Source organism: Coptis chinensis, chromosome 7 (genome assembly GCF_015680905.1).
Source record: "Coptis chinensis isolate HL-2020 chromosome 7, ASM1568090v1, whole genome shotgun sequence".
Classification (NCBI taxonomy): domain Eukaryota; kingdom Viridiplantae; phylum Streptophyta; class Magnoliopsida; order Ranunculales; family Ranunculaceae; genus Coptis; species Coptis chinensis.
The window spans coordinates 83,150,015-83,164,180 of NC_141462.1; the positions used below are offsets into that span (position 1 = coordinate 83,150,015).

Consider the following 14,166-nt stretch of genomic DNA (forward strand, 5'->3'; position numbering starts at 1 on the left):
ATATCGGAGATATCTATTTTTTTATTGACCAGTCAAAACTTTATTTTGTATGTCGATATATCATAAATATCGTCAATATATCGATCAAAGTCAACAATATTTAGTCAAAGTCAACAATATCAATCAAAGTCAATAATTTATATCGGATATATCGTTATATCAAAAATTGTGATATATATCGGAAAAAAAATTCAATATTCGGTTGAAATATATCGAATATATTCATATCGGTGTACCAAAAAAATGATATATATATCGGCAATATATTAGATATATCGGCGATATTTTGGGCCTCGCTTTCGACATACTTATCCACAATACTAAACTCTTCATTTTGAGCAATCCTCCTTGCATAGTTGTCCGTAGGGGTGCAAACGGATAGGTTCGGATGCGGATATGGTTGTATCCGAATCCAAATCCGAAAATTTATACCGATATCCGAATCCGATGGATATTAAAAAAATTATCCGAATCCGATTTCGGATATCCGAAACGGATATCGGATAATATCCGATCCAAAAATTAAAATTTTATTTGTTTTGAATAATTCATTTTACCACTATAAAAACTAGTATAAATATTATATTTGTCATTTATTATTATTATTTTGTTATTATAGTTTTATATTATTAGTTTATGATTTTATATAATATTGTGTACAATAAAAAATGAATAAATTAATTATATATAATAACTATTAATTTTTTAAATCGGATCAGATATTATCGGATGCGGATATGTCAGTATCCGAAACCAGTTCGGACATAAAAAAAATATCCGAATCCAAATCCGAAATTTTCGGATAATATCGGATTTTTCGAATACGAATCGGATTTGAATATTTGGATATCCACTTTCACCCTAGTTCTCAGCCAAAATAGCTCCTTTCTTTAACCTTTGATAATAGATGATCTCCCACGGCCAGAACCAAAATAATCTTCCACTGACAAATTTTCTTCATTTTCATTTGGCACTGCAAAGCCATAATGATTCAGAACCATGTACATCTCCTGCGAGGACATGCTTGTTGAATTTTTGTTCTGGACTGTGCAAGGAATTGAAGCTCTGCATTCTTCTTTTCATCAGATACTTGAGTATCTTCCTTTTCTAGCGGGTCAGAATTTTGAAGGTCTTTTCCATCTCCTGATTTCCCTGAAGAATAATTATCAACAGAAACGGAACATTTTTTCTAATGGATTCATGCATGAATCTTTTATCTCATAACTTATTATGTCTAATTCATGGTATCTATTGCCGTCCAACTGTCCATGATTATTTAATACCAACTCATCATTTCCTTTGATGGAGGGCAAAATATTTTCCTCTAACACTGTCGTATCTGTACTTTTCAGTTTGGTGTTTCCAGAACTTGTATCACCCCCAATCATTGGTCATTGATCAATCATAATCTGCTTGGGCAGAGCAATCATCTTCCTCCAAACGATTCTTTGGAGAATTGCTACTTTCTTCCATATCTACCTTATTTGGAGAAGATTGTATAGGCTGACTTCATGATCCAGACAGTGACAAAGATGTAGGAGTGGCTGACCCTGACCTTGACCTGGACATAGAATTATCGGACTTTGATTTGGATGATGCTGACATGGACCTCGAACTAGGAGGTACTGAATGTGTTCTGGAGGATACAGATCCAGATCTTGATTCTGAACTAGAGTTAGTCCCTGAGGATGCTGAGGTGACGACCCAGCCTTTGCAGATTTATTTCCATGCTTCCTAGAGTTACCATCTTCTATCCTACGTTTCTTCTTTTTTGGAGAATCGCTAGCCTTAGTAGGAGAGGTTTCATCCCTAAGAGGTTTCTCCAAACGCAGCAAAACTCTACCTGTCTTAGTGCGCCTTGAAGATGGAGGACTTATTGTAGAATACAACCTTCCCCAAGGTGAAGGTGTAACCCTTTTCATCTCCATTTTGCCTCTTACTCTGAAACTGAGATCACTACCTCGCCCACAATCAAGCCATGTCAGTTTCTCTTTCCGAAAAGAATTTCCTCGAGGACAATTACGGCTTATGTGACCCGTTAGCCCACAAACATAGCACTTTTGTTGGTAACTCGTATCAGCTGCATGCCTCGGTCTTGTATCAATGACATCTTTCTATGAATTCTCTTTAGAGCTTGCCCGAGCAGATGAACTATGAGGGCTGCCTCGGTCTTGTATCATCTTCATCTTTTCTGCCATAACCATAATAAGTATCCAATGCACCATTGATAGATTCTCCCCATCTCCCATTGTCCCTCAACTGAATAGGAAGACCTTCATCCCTATAACACCCCGTGTTTTATTCTTTTTTTCCTAATAATAATAATAATGGATAATAGATAAAATAAAATAGGATAAGTGTTAGTGGAAATAGGAGACATGGGTTTATGGGATAAACTTTCTTCCCTATTTTGGGGGTTTTTTTTTAAACAGAAAAAGAAACAAAATAGGGTTGGTCAAAAACACAGCGAGAGTTTGATAGAGAGGAAAGGAAAAAAAAAATGGGTTTTACTTACAGCAGAAAAGGAAGTTTTTATGTTAGCTAGCTGATAGTCGGAGCGCGCTACAGGTGAGTAGAGAATACCTCGCTTCATTGAACATGAAATTTCTTACTCTTATTACTCTTACAGCCTGTTTTGGGTTACCGACAAAGTTATAATGATATCAGTTTTCTGTTTTACTGCTCATGTTAAGTTTCTATGTTTGCTCGCTCTGTATGTATTAGGAGGAATTGGAGAATACCTATTGTGTTCATACGGTCGATTTTACATTTAAAATTATATGGTTTAACTACTGTTTTCATTTGTTCGAAACTGGCTACAGAAAAATCTGCCCCGTTACCTTGAAACAAAACGAGTACATAGATTGTTTATGATTACTGTAAATGTCGGGGTCAAACTTGATAAGTATATATGCGTTTTTATTGAGTTGAATTGACAGTGATTGTTGGTGTCGTGAGATGTGGACTGTCGAAGCTCTGGAGGAGTAGTAATGGTGTCCAAAAAAAAAACAAATCATCATGATTTTGATTGTTTGAATAATTTGTTTTGTTGGTTTTGTTGTGAGGTTAGGCTGCAGTTTTGATTATTGATTGTTGAAGGGAGATTGGGTACTGGAGAGTGTGAGGGGAAGCTTTTACAGACATTAATGGTGTCGATTCGAGTTTTTCATCGTATAATGGAATCACGATTTGTTAGTATAGGTGTGTAGGGGTTTTCTTAAGGAACCCAACCACTGGGTTCAATGGTGGTGGCAAGTGATGGCCGGTGGTGGTTGTGGTGGTAGAGGTGCTGGAGGAAGAAGAAGATGACCAGTGATTTCTTTTTATGTTGGGCTTGGGCCGAACCATTCCTATGGTTGTCTGGGTCGAACCAACTAGTCTTGTTGGATGGCCGGTGGTGGCTGTGGTGGTGGAGGTGTTGTGAGGGAGAAGATGAACAGTGAATTTCGATTTGGGCTTGGACCAAATCGTGGGTGGGCTTATGTGTTTTAAATTTTAGATTTTGATTTTGGACTTAAGTTTAGGCTTTGGGCTTTTGGGTTAGAGGAGTTTAGGTCTAGTTGACTGCTGTTGACCATTGGTAGGTTGACTTTGACTGTTGACCATGGGCAGGTTGACTTTGACCTGTTGACCAGGGTTGACTTTTAACTCGGATTATGATTCGGTCTATTAGGATAGGTCTAGGGCTAGTAGCATGCTTGGCTAAGACCTTTATATATACGTGTGTACGTGTATTAACTATATTTCAATTTTATATACGACGCTATGACACTTAGACATCCATGTAATTAATAACGCGTAAACCAAAAATACAAGAAACAAAATACTCCTTCGTTCTCTGAAATAATATATGCAATAAAGTTCAATAATGCGTAAACAAATTTTACCACATCCTTTTAAAACTCTCCACGCCTCAAGTTTTGAATTTGAGTTTTATGACTGATGATGTCATATATTAGGTGGGCATTTATTGAATGTGTCATAAATGGCCCGTTAGCGTTATAGATGGGTATTCAATGAATGTGCCATGAATGACTAGATTGTTTGGACTGCCCTAAAGAGGAACTAAGGTATTCGCCTTGCGGGTTAGTTGTATTCTTTGATGGTGCTAGTGTGCTTGGACTTGCTTTTGAATATCTATAGGATATCTACATGTGTTATATAAAATTTCTAACTTTCTTTTGCAGGAGGGTAGGACTTAATAATATTTTGTGCAGGGACACGGTCCTACCCTTATCTAGAAGTGGATATCGATAAGTTTTAATTTAATTCAGTTACATAGTTATTAAAACGAGTTATGATAATGAGTTAATAGAATGGAAGTCTTGCTTGAGAAGAAACTATGCCGGTTGAAATGACGGAACTACCTGTCTTCCAAGCTGAAAATGATTAAGTTATGGGAAAATATAAAGTGATTGTTTGGATAATTAAAGTATGATATTGTTTTATGTGGTTAGTCTACTCATACCAGCAAATTCCATTTTGCTGACCCATGTTTGCTTTGTTTTGGCAACGTGGGTGTGTTATTGGGAACATAGGTGGAAGGCAGTAGAACCGCGGCGTGTGATTTGGATTCTTGCCTGGAGCAGTCCGTTAGTTCTTTTATTAGGTCTGATTCTTATTGGAGGGATATAATAACGTAATTTACATTTTTAGCATGACATGAGAATAAGATATTGAAGACTTTTATTTAGAGAGTTTGTTTGATGTTTTATTTGGACGGAAGATAGTTTAATAAAGTAATGGTGGAAAAAATTATAGGGATTGTGCAGTTTAAGTTGATTCTTTTATGATTTGGCTTTTAGGGTTTTGTATGTGTTGTATCCACCCCGCCATAGTCTGGGTTTTTAAACAAGTGAACATAGTAATGTTTGAGATATTTATATTTCAAATATTTACTTTGTTATTATTTAGAAATTCGGGCTGTGACATTTTTGGTATCAGAGCTTAGGTTAGCCTAGATTTGGAAGGTCTAGGTGATCCTCGAAATGTGGTGATTGGGTGTGTTTGAGTTTAAGATGTTTGGAGTACTAATAGAAGTCCGTTTTGTTTTAAGGTGATGGCTGGAGATGACAATGACGTTACTGGTACTGGAAGTAATACCATATCTGTTGATTTGGGAGCAATATTAACTCAGTTGGTGCAAACTATTTAGAGGGGTCAACATGCTAATCTAGGGGATCCTTTTGCTAGGAGAAACAAGGATTTTGCAACTTTAGGAGGCCAGAAGTTCAAGGGAGAAAAGGGCCATTGATGCTAAGAAATGGATTACTATGTGTGAGTCCGTGTTTGCTAAGATGCAACTCACTGAGGTGCAGAAGCAAGAGTTGGCTTCTCACCAGTTGGAGGGGTCAGCTTTATTTTGGTGGAAGTCTATCAAGGATAATGTGGATGTGAGAACTATGACTTGGGAGGATTTCCAGGTAAGATTTGAGGGAAGGTTTGTTCCTAATGCTGTTAAGAAGCAATTAACTGAGAAATTCTTTAATCTGACCCAAGGAGGGAAAACTGTTACGGAGTACGTGACTAAGTTCAATGAACTATCAAGGTATGCTCCTTATCTAGTAGATACCCATGTAAAGAAGAACCAGAAGTTCATCCGTGGACTAGAGCCATATCTATCAAGTTATTTAATACCCTTTGATTCAGAAACTTTCGATCGCGTGTTAGATTTGGCATTAAAATATGAACAATTGAATAATAAACCCAAAGATGAGAAGATTAAAGAGAATGCCCCAAAACAAGCTAGCTTACACCTTATTTCTAGTCAACCACGTCAAGGGCAGAGAAAAAGTCGGCATCACCCATATAATAGGCAAACAAGTAAGCATGTGAATAAGGACGTTAGTACTTCGCTAAAGAAATTTGATGGTAATTGTTTGAACTGCGGGGAAGTTGGGCATACTATTCGAAGATGTTCTAAACCAAATGAACTAGTAGGCAAATGTTATAAATGTGGACAGTTGGGACACTATGTGAAGAACTGCACTGGTTAATGTTAGGTATGTTTGAATTTGTTGTTTACTAGTTCCTTTATTGGTACTTAGCATGTAAGAAATTATCGTATGATTATGAAAATAAAATGTTGGTTGTTTTAACGGTTAGTTTCTTATGAAATTTATAATTGAAATTGTTCAGCATGTTATAATGTTGTTTTCCTAACGGAGTTTTCTATTTTAAGTAAGTATTGGCTAAAGAAGAAATTGTTATTTCAAAATTGGAATTATCCAAGGAATAAAGAAACCCTTTTGGTAAAGGTTGGATTTGGAATTGTTGATATTGTCCAAGTTATGTATATCGTTGGTGTGTGATCCAATATACATAACATCTCTCTGTATGCATCGTTGGTGTGTGATCCAATATACATAACATCTCTCTGTATGCATCGTTGGAGTTTGATCCAGTGTATACATGTACACCGTTGGAGTGTGATCCAGTGTGCATACCACACATCGTTGGTGTTTGATCCTATGTGATGGTAGAGAGCTTGTATGCATCGTTAGTGTGTGAATCAGTGTATACTTGCACATCGTTGGTGTATGAGCCAATGTGCATGCATCACATTGTAGGTATTTGATCATATGTGATAGTGGACATAGTATAGGTCGTTGATGATATGAATCAGCCTATATATAATGTATTTTTTTTTTTTTTTTTTCGAACATGTGGTGTTTGTGAGGCACTAAGAGAAATGTTGATATATTTGTAAACACCAAAATGGTGGAGGAAACATATAAGTTTTTAAACGAATAGTTTTGACAGGGAAGTTCGTTGAAAAGAAAATTATTATATATATATTTATTGTTAAATGCCTTAGATTAGTTGGGAAATACTAAGAGTGGAACTAATTGCCTCGGTGTGAGAGGAACTACCTTGCCTTCTTAGTATGATTTAACTCGAAGAATATGAGTTTTGCTAAATTGAGAAATAATGAGTTTACTTAAGTGTTGACAATTGAAGAAAACTAATTACGTTTATTCCTTTTAAGGTGTGTATACTTGCGCATACACGTATGTCTCATTTCTGATATTGGTTTACTATGATCATTGGGTGCAAGCGGTAAATGATGTGTTTAATTTAATCTCCCTGCTTACATGTTCTACATTATTACTTAAAGTTTAGTTGTCGGCATGTAATCTGTCAACTTTATACTTTATAAATATTTATTGTTTGACATACTGTTTGTTTGGTTACTCTACACTTTACCTTGAATCTCGGGACGATATCCTTTTAAAGTGTGTATATTATAACACCCCGTGTTTTATTCTTTTTTTTTTCCTAATAATAATAATAATGGATAATAGATAAAATAAAATAGGATAAGTGTTAGTGGAAATAAGAGACGTGGGTTTATGGGATAAACTTTCTTCCCTATTTTGGGGTTTTTTTTTAAACAGAAAAGAAACAAAATAGGGTTGGTCAAAAACACAACGAGAGTTTGATAGAGAGGAAAGGAAAAAAAAAAAGGGGTTTCTTGACAGCCAGAAAATGAAGTTTTTCTGTTAGCTAGCTGATAGTCGGAGCGTGCTACAGGTGAGTAGAGAATACCTCACTTCATTGAACATGAAATTTCTTACTCTTATTACTCTTACAGCCTGTTTTGGGTTACCGACAAAGTTATAATGATATTAGTTTTTGTTTTTACTTGCTCATGTTAAGTTTTACGTGTTTGCTCGCTCTGTATGTATGAGGAGGAATTGGAGAATACCTATTGTGTTCATACGGTCGATTTTACATTTAAAATTATATGGTTTAACTACTGTTTTCATTGGTTCGAAACTGGTTACAGAAAAATCTGCCCCATTACCTTGAAACAAAACGAGTACATAGATTGTTTATGATTACTGTAAATGTTGGGGTCAAACTAGATAAGTATATATGCGTTTTTATTGAGTTGAATTGACGGTGATTGTTGGTGTCGTGAGATGTGGACTGTCAAAGCTCCGGAGGAGCAGTAATGGCGTCTAAACAAAAAAAAAAACCAAATCGTTATGATTTTGATTGTTTGAATAATTTGTTTTGTTGGTTTTGTTGTGAGGTTAGGCTGTAGTTTTGATTGTTGATTGTTGAAGGGAGATTGGGTACTGGAGAGTGTGAGGAGAAGCTTTTATAGACATTAATGGTGTCGATTCGAGTTTTTCATCGTATAATGGAATCACGATTTGTTGGTATAGGTGTGTAGGGGTTTTCTTAAGGAACCCAATCGCTGGGTTCAATGGTGGTGGCAAGTGATGCCCAGTGGTGGTAGAGGTGCTGGAGGAAGAAGAAGATGACCAGCGATTTCTTTTTCTGTTGGGCTTGGGCCGAACCATTCCTATGGTTGTCTGGGTCGAACCAACTAGTCTTGTTGGATGGCCGGTGGTAGCTGTGGTGGTGGAGGTGTTGTGAGGGAGAAGATGAACAGTGAATTTCGATTTGGGCTTGGGCCAAATCGTGGGTGGGCTTATGTGTTTTAAATTTTAGATTTTTATTTTGAACTTTAGTTTAGACTTTGGGCCTTAGGCTTTGGGCTTTTGGGTTAGAGGAGTTTAGGTCTGGTTGATTGCTGTTGACCAGTGGCTGGTTTGTTGGCCATTGGCAAATTGACTTTGACTGTTGACCATGGGCAGATTGACTTTGACTGTTGACCAGGGTTGACTTTGACCAGTTGACCCAATTTGATTTTTAACTCGGATTATGATTCGGTCTATTAGGATAGGTCTAGGGCTATTAGCATGTTTGGGTAAGACCTTTATATATACGTGTGTACGTGTATTAACTACTATGTGATATTTCAATTTTATATACGACGCTATGACACTTAGACATCCATGTAATTAATAACGCGTAAACCAAAAATACAAGAAACAATATACTCCTTCGTTCTCTGAAATAATATATGTAATAAAGTTCAATAATGCGTAAACAAATTTTACCACATCCTTTTAAAACTCTCCACGCCTCAAATTTTGGATTTGAGTTTTATGACTGATGATGTCATATGTTAGGTGAGCATTTATTGAATGTGCCATAAATGGCCCGTTAGCGTTATAGATGGGTATTCAGTGAATGTGCCATGAATGACTAGATTGTTTAGACTGCCCTAAAGAAGAACTAAGGTATTCGCTTTGCGGGTTAGTTGTATTCTTTGATGGTGCTAGTGTGCTTGGACTTGCTTTTGAATATCTATAGATATCTACATGTGTTATATAAAAGTTCTAACTTTCTTTTGCAGGAGGGTAGGACTTAATAATATTTTGTCTTGAGGGGACGATCAGCCCTACTTATCCGAAGTGGATATCGGTAAGTTTTAATTGATTTCTTTTTACATAGTTATTAAAACGAGTTATGATAATGAGTTAATAGAATAGAAGTCTTGCTTGAGAAGTAACTATGCGGTTGAAATGCGGAACTACCGATTCTTCCATTTTGAAAATGATTAAGTTATGGGAAAATATAAAGTGATTGTTTGGATAATTAAAGTATGATATTGTTTTATGTGGTTAGTCTACTCATACCAAAGAAATTCCATTTTCTTGACCCATGTTTGCTTTGTTTTAACCTAAGATAACGTGGGTGTGTTTTGGGAACATAGGTGAAAAGCGATGGAACCGAAAATTTCTTTGCTGTTTGTTTGGGTGTGATTTAGATCTTACTTACGGAGAGCAAAATCCGTTAGTTCTTTTATTAGGTCTGATTCTTATTGGAGGGATATAATAACGTAGTTTACATTTTTAGCATGATATGAGAATAAGATATTGAAGACTTTTATTTAGAGGGTTTGTTTGATGTTTTATTTGGACGGAAGATAGTTTAATAAAGTGATTGTGAAAAAAATTATGGGGATTGTGCAGTTTAAGTTGATTCTTTTATGATTTGGCTTTTAGGGTTTTATTTGTGTTGTATCCACCCCGTCATAGTCTGAGTTTTTAAACAAGTGAACATAGTAAATATTTATTTTGTTATTGTTTAGAAATTCAGGCTGTGACACCTCCCGTCGAGTGTGAGTAGATAAATTTCCCAGATTGAAAAATGGGCATTGAAACAATTGAAAGATGCAAGCAATATAATCTACCATAGATGGATTCTAAATGGGTTGATTTTATAAACATTTCATCAAACATCTTGTGGTATGGCACTATGTCATGGAACCAAAAACAACAGCATAACCAAAATAGAATTAACGGATAAAAAAATAAATGAAAAAGTTGTACCTTGCACCGGATTATTAGTTATTTGAAAACGCAAACCCTAATTAGTCAAATAATAATAATTTCCCCTCTTTTCTCTCTGTAATAATGAGTCAGTAGACTCGAGCCGATCACTTTCTAGTTTTACTAAGACCTTAACCACGTATTTATAGTTATAAAATATATATCTCAAAGTTATCAAGTGTTCTAGTCTTCTAGAAACCTAAGATATTTGTAGACTTAGAGATATTTTATACATCCTCTTGTTGTAGATAAGGTGAACAACATATAAATGCTCGTTCAACATTTGGATATATGATTGTTTGTCCTTTACAATAGCAACTCTTCTAGAAGAATTATTTGAGCATGAAGGTCTATGGCAAATTTTTTTGTGTGTTTAATGAATGAGCTGGGGTGGTATCAGAAAAGATGTAATTTATCCTTAACGATAGATGAATAGTACGTATATTTATCAGTTGTTTTCTAGGTGAAGTCTTTTGTGGCTGATTAGAAGACAAAATAATGAAAATATAGACTTGTGTTTTACTAATTAAAGTCTAAAATTGATCAAATTATAAATTGGACATAAATGAGCACCAAATGTGTGATTTTAATTTGCAAGCCACCAAATTTACTTTTACCGCAAATAACGCGGCATGGATTGAAGTCTTATGGCTTAGTAATTTGTAAGCTAAACTAAAATATAATCGATTAACAACATTTTATTCTCTAAAATCCACATATTTTGTTTATTTCAACGAACTTTTGCAAATTTATATCAGTAAATATATATTGCATTCTGAGCATTCTAGTGGCATAGCTAGTGGGGATCAGCTGGTATAGGGAGTAGGGACCAGTAAATATTCGATCTCTTTATTCTCTTCTCTTTCTTTTCGCCTCCTCAATCTCTCCCTCTTCAGATTCTTCTGACTCCTTTATATAAACTTCCCATCAGATCTCCATACCCAATTCACCCTCATCATCATTACTTCATGACGATTGGTTCTGGAGGATCCAGTATTGTTGGTATAACAATAATACAGTTTTTTTTTTTTTTGATTGGAAAATTGGGTGTGGCATATATTAAATAGTTGTAGCTATGTCAAAAAATGATTTCTTTAGTCTTTTAAGATTGTTTTTGTAGCAATATCTTTGCGTGTGTGTGTGTAAATGGAGAATAACTGAGCTTCTTTGTCATTTCTTGTTGCTCTGCAGTCCCTAGAAACTTTAGATTGTTGGAGGAACTTGAACGTGGAGAAAAGGGCATTGGGGATGGAACAGTTAGCTATGGAATGGATGATGGGGATGATATTTACATGCGTTCTTGGACGGGTACCATAATTGGTCCTCATAATGTAAGCCGTTTGTATCTTTATATCTTGCACTGACTGTTAAAACTTTTTGACCTCATTACGATTTTGAACTTCTGTTCTTGTTTAGAACTTTATACTCTTAACTGGTTTAGTACACAACACCAAAACAAGGTTAGAAACAATTTGTTTTTCTGTTGAGTTGTAGAAAACATTTGCAATTGGCAATGTCCTAATATTTTACAGATATATGCTGGAAAAGGGGAAATCACAGAGTGCTCTTAATATTATATTGGAATGTTGTGATATATCAGAGAAAATCAGTAGTTGGTATTTTTTACCAGTTTAACTTTACCAAAAGCAAGAAGGCTGATATAGGTTTTGAAAAGTTTGCTTTATATCTTTATCAAAGTCTTGCACCCCAGAATTGCTGATAGTCTGATATAACTACAGCAAGCAGTACAGGCATACAGCTTTATCAGTTTTGAAAAGAGAAGTCGTTGTACTATTATATCAGTATTGAGTCAAACATAGATAAAATTTGAAATCATTTCATCACATTAGTAATTATGCTTGGATTTCAGAGTTTGTAAGACTCAACAGAAATCTTAGCGTAACATTGAATTGAATCAGTATCTGGCATATAGTGGAACAAAATCTGGCATATATATTGAGCCATGCTTCTAACTAACCACTTTGGTTGTCTATCTCTTTATGTTTTTTTGGATTGTATAGTTTTAGTAATATACATCTAAACAAGGATACAATAGGATGAGATATCCTACATTACAGATTTACAGTAGCATAAGAAAAGAAAAAAAAAAAGACACAGAACTAAAAAAGGGCAAGATCAATCAACTCATAATGTACTCTCAAGTCCCATCTAAACACAAGTGACTCAAATGGTATGTTTCGGGTCTCACTGAGTGCTTTCGTCTAACTCCCCTTTCCCTCAACTGACTGCAAACTGGATTTTTTTGACATTGCAAACCAATTTCAAGTACGTGCTGCTCTCTAAGTATCTCTTAGCAAAGACAAGGACTAAGGTACTTGAAGATCCCTGACATACCACATGAAAGAAACCCTATTACCTTCTTTATGGTGTGCATATCATTCTTAACCGTTGTAGTTCGAATTAAAGAAGAATTTTTTTTCTTGAATTCTTTAAACCAAACGTCTTTAGTGAATTCTCAAATTCTTGCTTTCAGGCTGCAACAGCTTCGAATTGCACTGTCATTCTCTTGCCTGTCTCATTCCTTTGGTGGATAATTGTGGATTAGTGTGGAGAGACAGCCCTGCTATTTTAGTGCATTACTTATTACATTGAACAGGCATGAAACTTAAAAAATCTCATGATAATCTGCTACATGAGTGGAAACTTAGTCACATGTAATTTGTTTCTCAGCATTTCAGACTTTTGGTAACCATATTCAGTTACAGTGAAACTCAACCTCAAGGATAGATGAAGTTCTCTGATTTCTGATAATTGTGTTTTCTGTCTGGAGTGAGCTGAGTCTTGGTACTTGCCAAGGCAATTTTGTTTATATAATTTTAGGTTAGCGATGAATAAACCATAGAATAAACTGAAACTATCGCATAGTGTTTTGTATACAACGCTTTAATATCTTGTACAAATGCTTCATGAGCTCTTTTATCCCATTTCAGTCTGTGCACGAAGGCCGCATCTATCAGTTGAAGCTATTCTGTGACAAAGATTATCCAGAGAAGCCTCCAAGTGTTCGGTTCCATTCAAGGATCAACATGAATTGCGTGAATCACGAGACTGGAATGGTAATAAATCCATAACATGCCCAATACTATTATGTGTGCACTTTTTAATTTGGTAGATCTGTATGTATTCCTGGACTACCAAGAATCATTCATACACCATTACACCCCGCCTTCTGCTGGACAATCACACTGGGGGTATCCTCACTTGGTCCACCCTGTCTGTCATTTATTGAATAACTATATTCAGCCGGAGGAGAGGACCCCAATATGGTGTCAGTAGTTATATCGACTGTGTAGAACCCCCCATTACCGTCTATTCCTAAGGAGCAAAATTCTGATGTAGTCCATTTACTTCTTGTTGTTAACTACTTAGACGTGTTATTCTGCTAATTCAAATGTTGATGAGCTTCATCCCTGTTTGAACATAAAAGTTTCCCTCGAGTTATTTAAACGGTACTATCAGGACACTGACTTGCAAGGCTTTGATGCTGTCCAAGTTGTGCAGGTAGAATCAAAGAAGTTTGGAATGCTTTCAAACTGGCAAAGGGAGTACACGATGGAAGACGTACTGACACAGCTTAAGAAGGACATGGCGGCCCCTCACAACCGGAAGCTGGTTCAGCCGCCAGAAGGTACTTTCTTCTAGTCAAAGGTGGGGTGTAGATCGAATTGCATTATATACACCAAGATAGTATCTGTAACTGTGTTGGTCCTGAAAGTTAAAAGGACCAAAGAATACCTTTCGGCTTTTGATACTTCTTGTGTATGTCCCTTTTATTTCTGTTAGTTTGTCGTATCTTTGCAGCAAAGCCATTTGATGAATGGAATTTGTCCGTGCATTCAAAAATATCATGAAGTATTTACGAGCTTTTCTTTGACTGCCATAATGGAAGTCATCTACTAGGGTGTCAATATTCTCATTGGAAATTGTTATTGTCATTGCAATTAAGTGGAAG

General features: G+C 35.8%; 1 protein-coding gene and 1 long non-coding RNA gene across 2 annotated transcripts; both read left to right on the forward strand.

Annotated features, from left to right (window-relative positions):
• The first annotated feature begins 684 nt into the window (after positions 1-684).
• Positions 685-7,288, forward strand: LOC147489415 (uncharacterized). Its single transcript, XR_015201944.1, has 2 exons — positions 685-1,129; positions 1,353-7,288. It is a non-coding gene; the product is annotated as an uncharacterized LOC147489415 (long non-coding RNA).
• A 3,440-nt stretch (positions 7,289-10,728) lies between these two features.
• LOC147489416 (ubiquitin-conjugating enzyme E2 variant 1C) lies at positions 10,729-14,108 on the forward strand. Its single transcript, XM_086574948.1, has 4 exons — positions 10,729-11,195; positions 11,385-11,524; positions 13,145-13,270; positions 13,716-14,108. The coding sequence occupies exons 1-4, from the start codon at positions 11,162-11,164 to the stop codon at positions 13,854-13,856; spliced, it is 441 nt and encodes a 146-aa protein (XP_086431074.1). The 5' UTR covers positions 10,729-11,161; the 3' UTR covers positions 13,857-14,108.
• Positions 14,109-14,166: the final 58 nt, after the last annotated feature.

Excerpts from the sequence above, each read along its gene's own strand:
- LOC147489416 (XM_086574948.1), top strand. The coding sequence starts at position 11,162 with ATGACGATTGGTTCTGGAGGATCCAGTATTGTTG. Across the intron at positions 11,525-13,144 it reads CCATAATTGGTCCTCATAAT|TCTGTGCACGAAGGCCGCAT; the intron begins GTAAGCCGTTTG and ends ATCCCATTTCAG. Across the intron at positions 13,271-13,715 it reads TGAATCACGAGACTGGAATG|GTAGAATCAAAGAAGTTTGG; the intron begins GTAATAAATCCA and ends CAAGTTGTGCAG.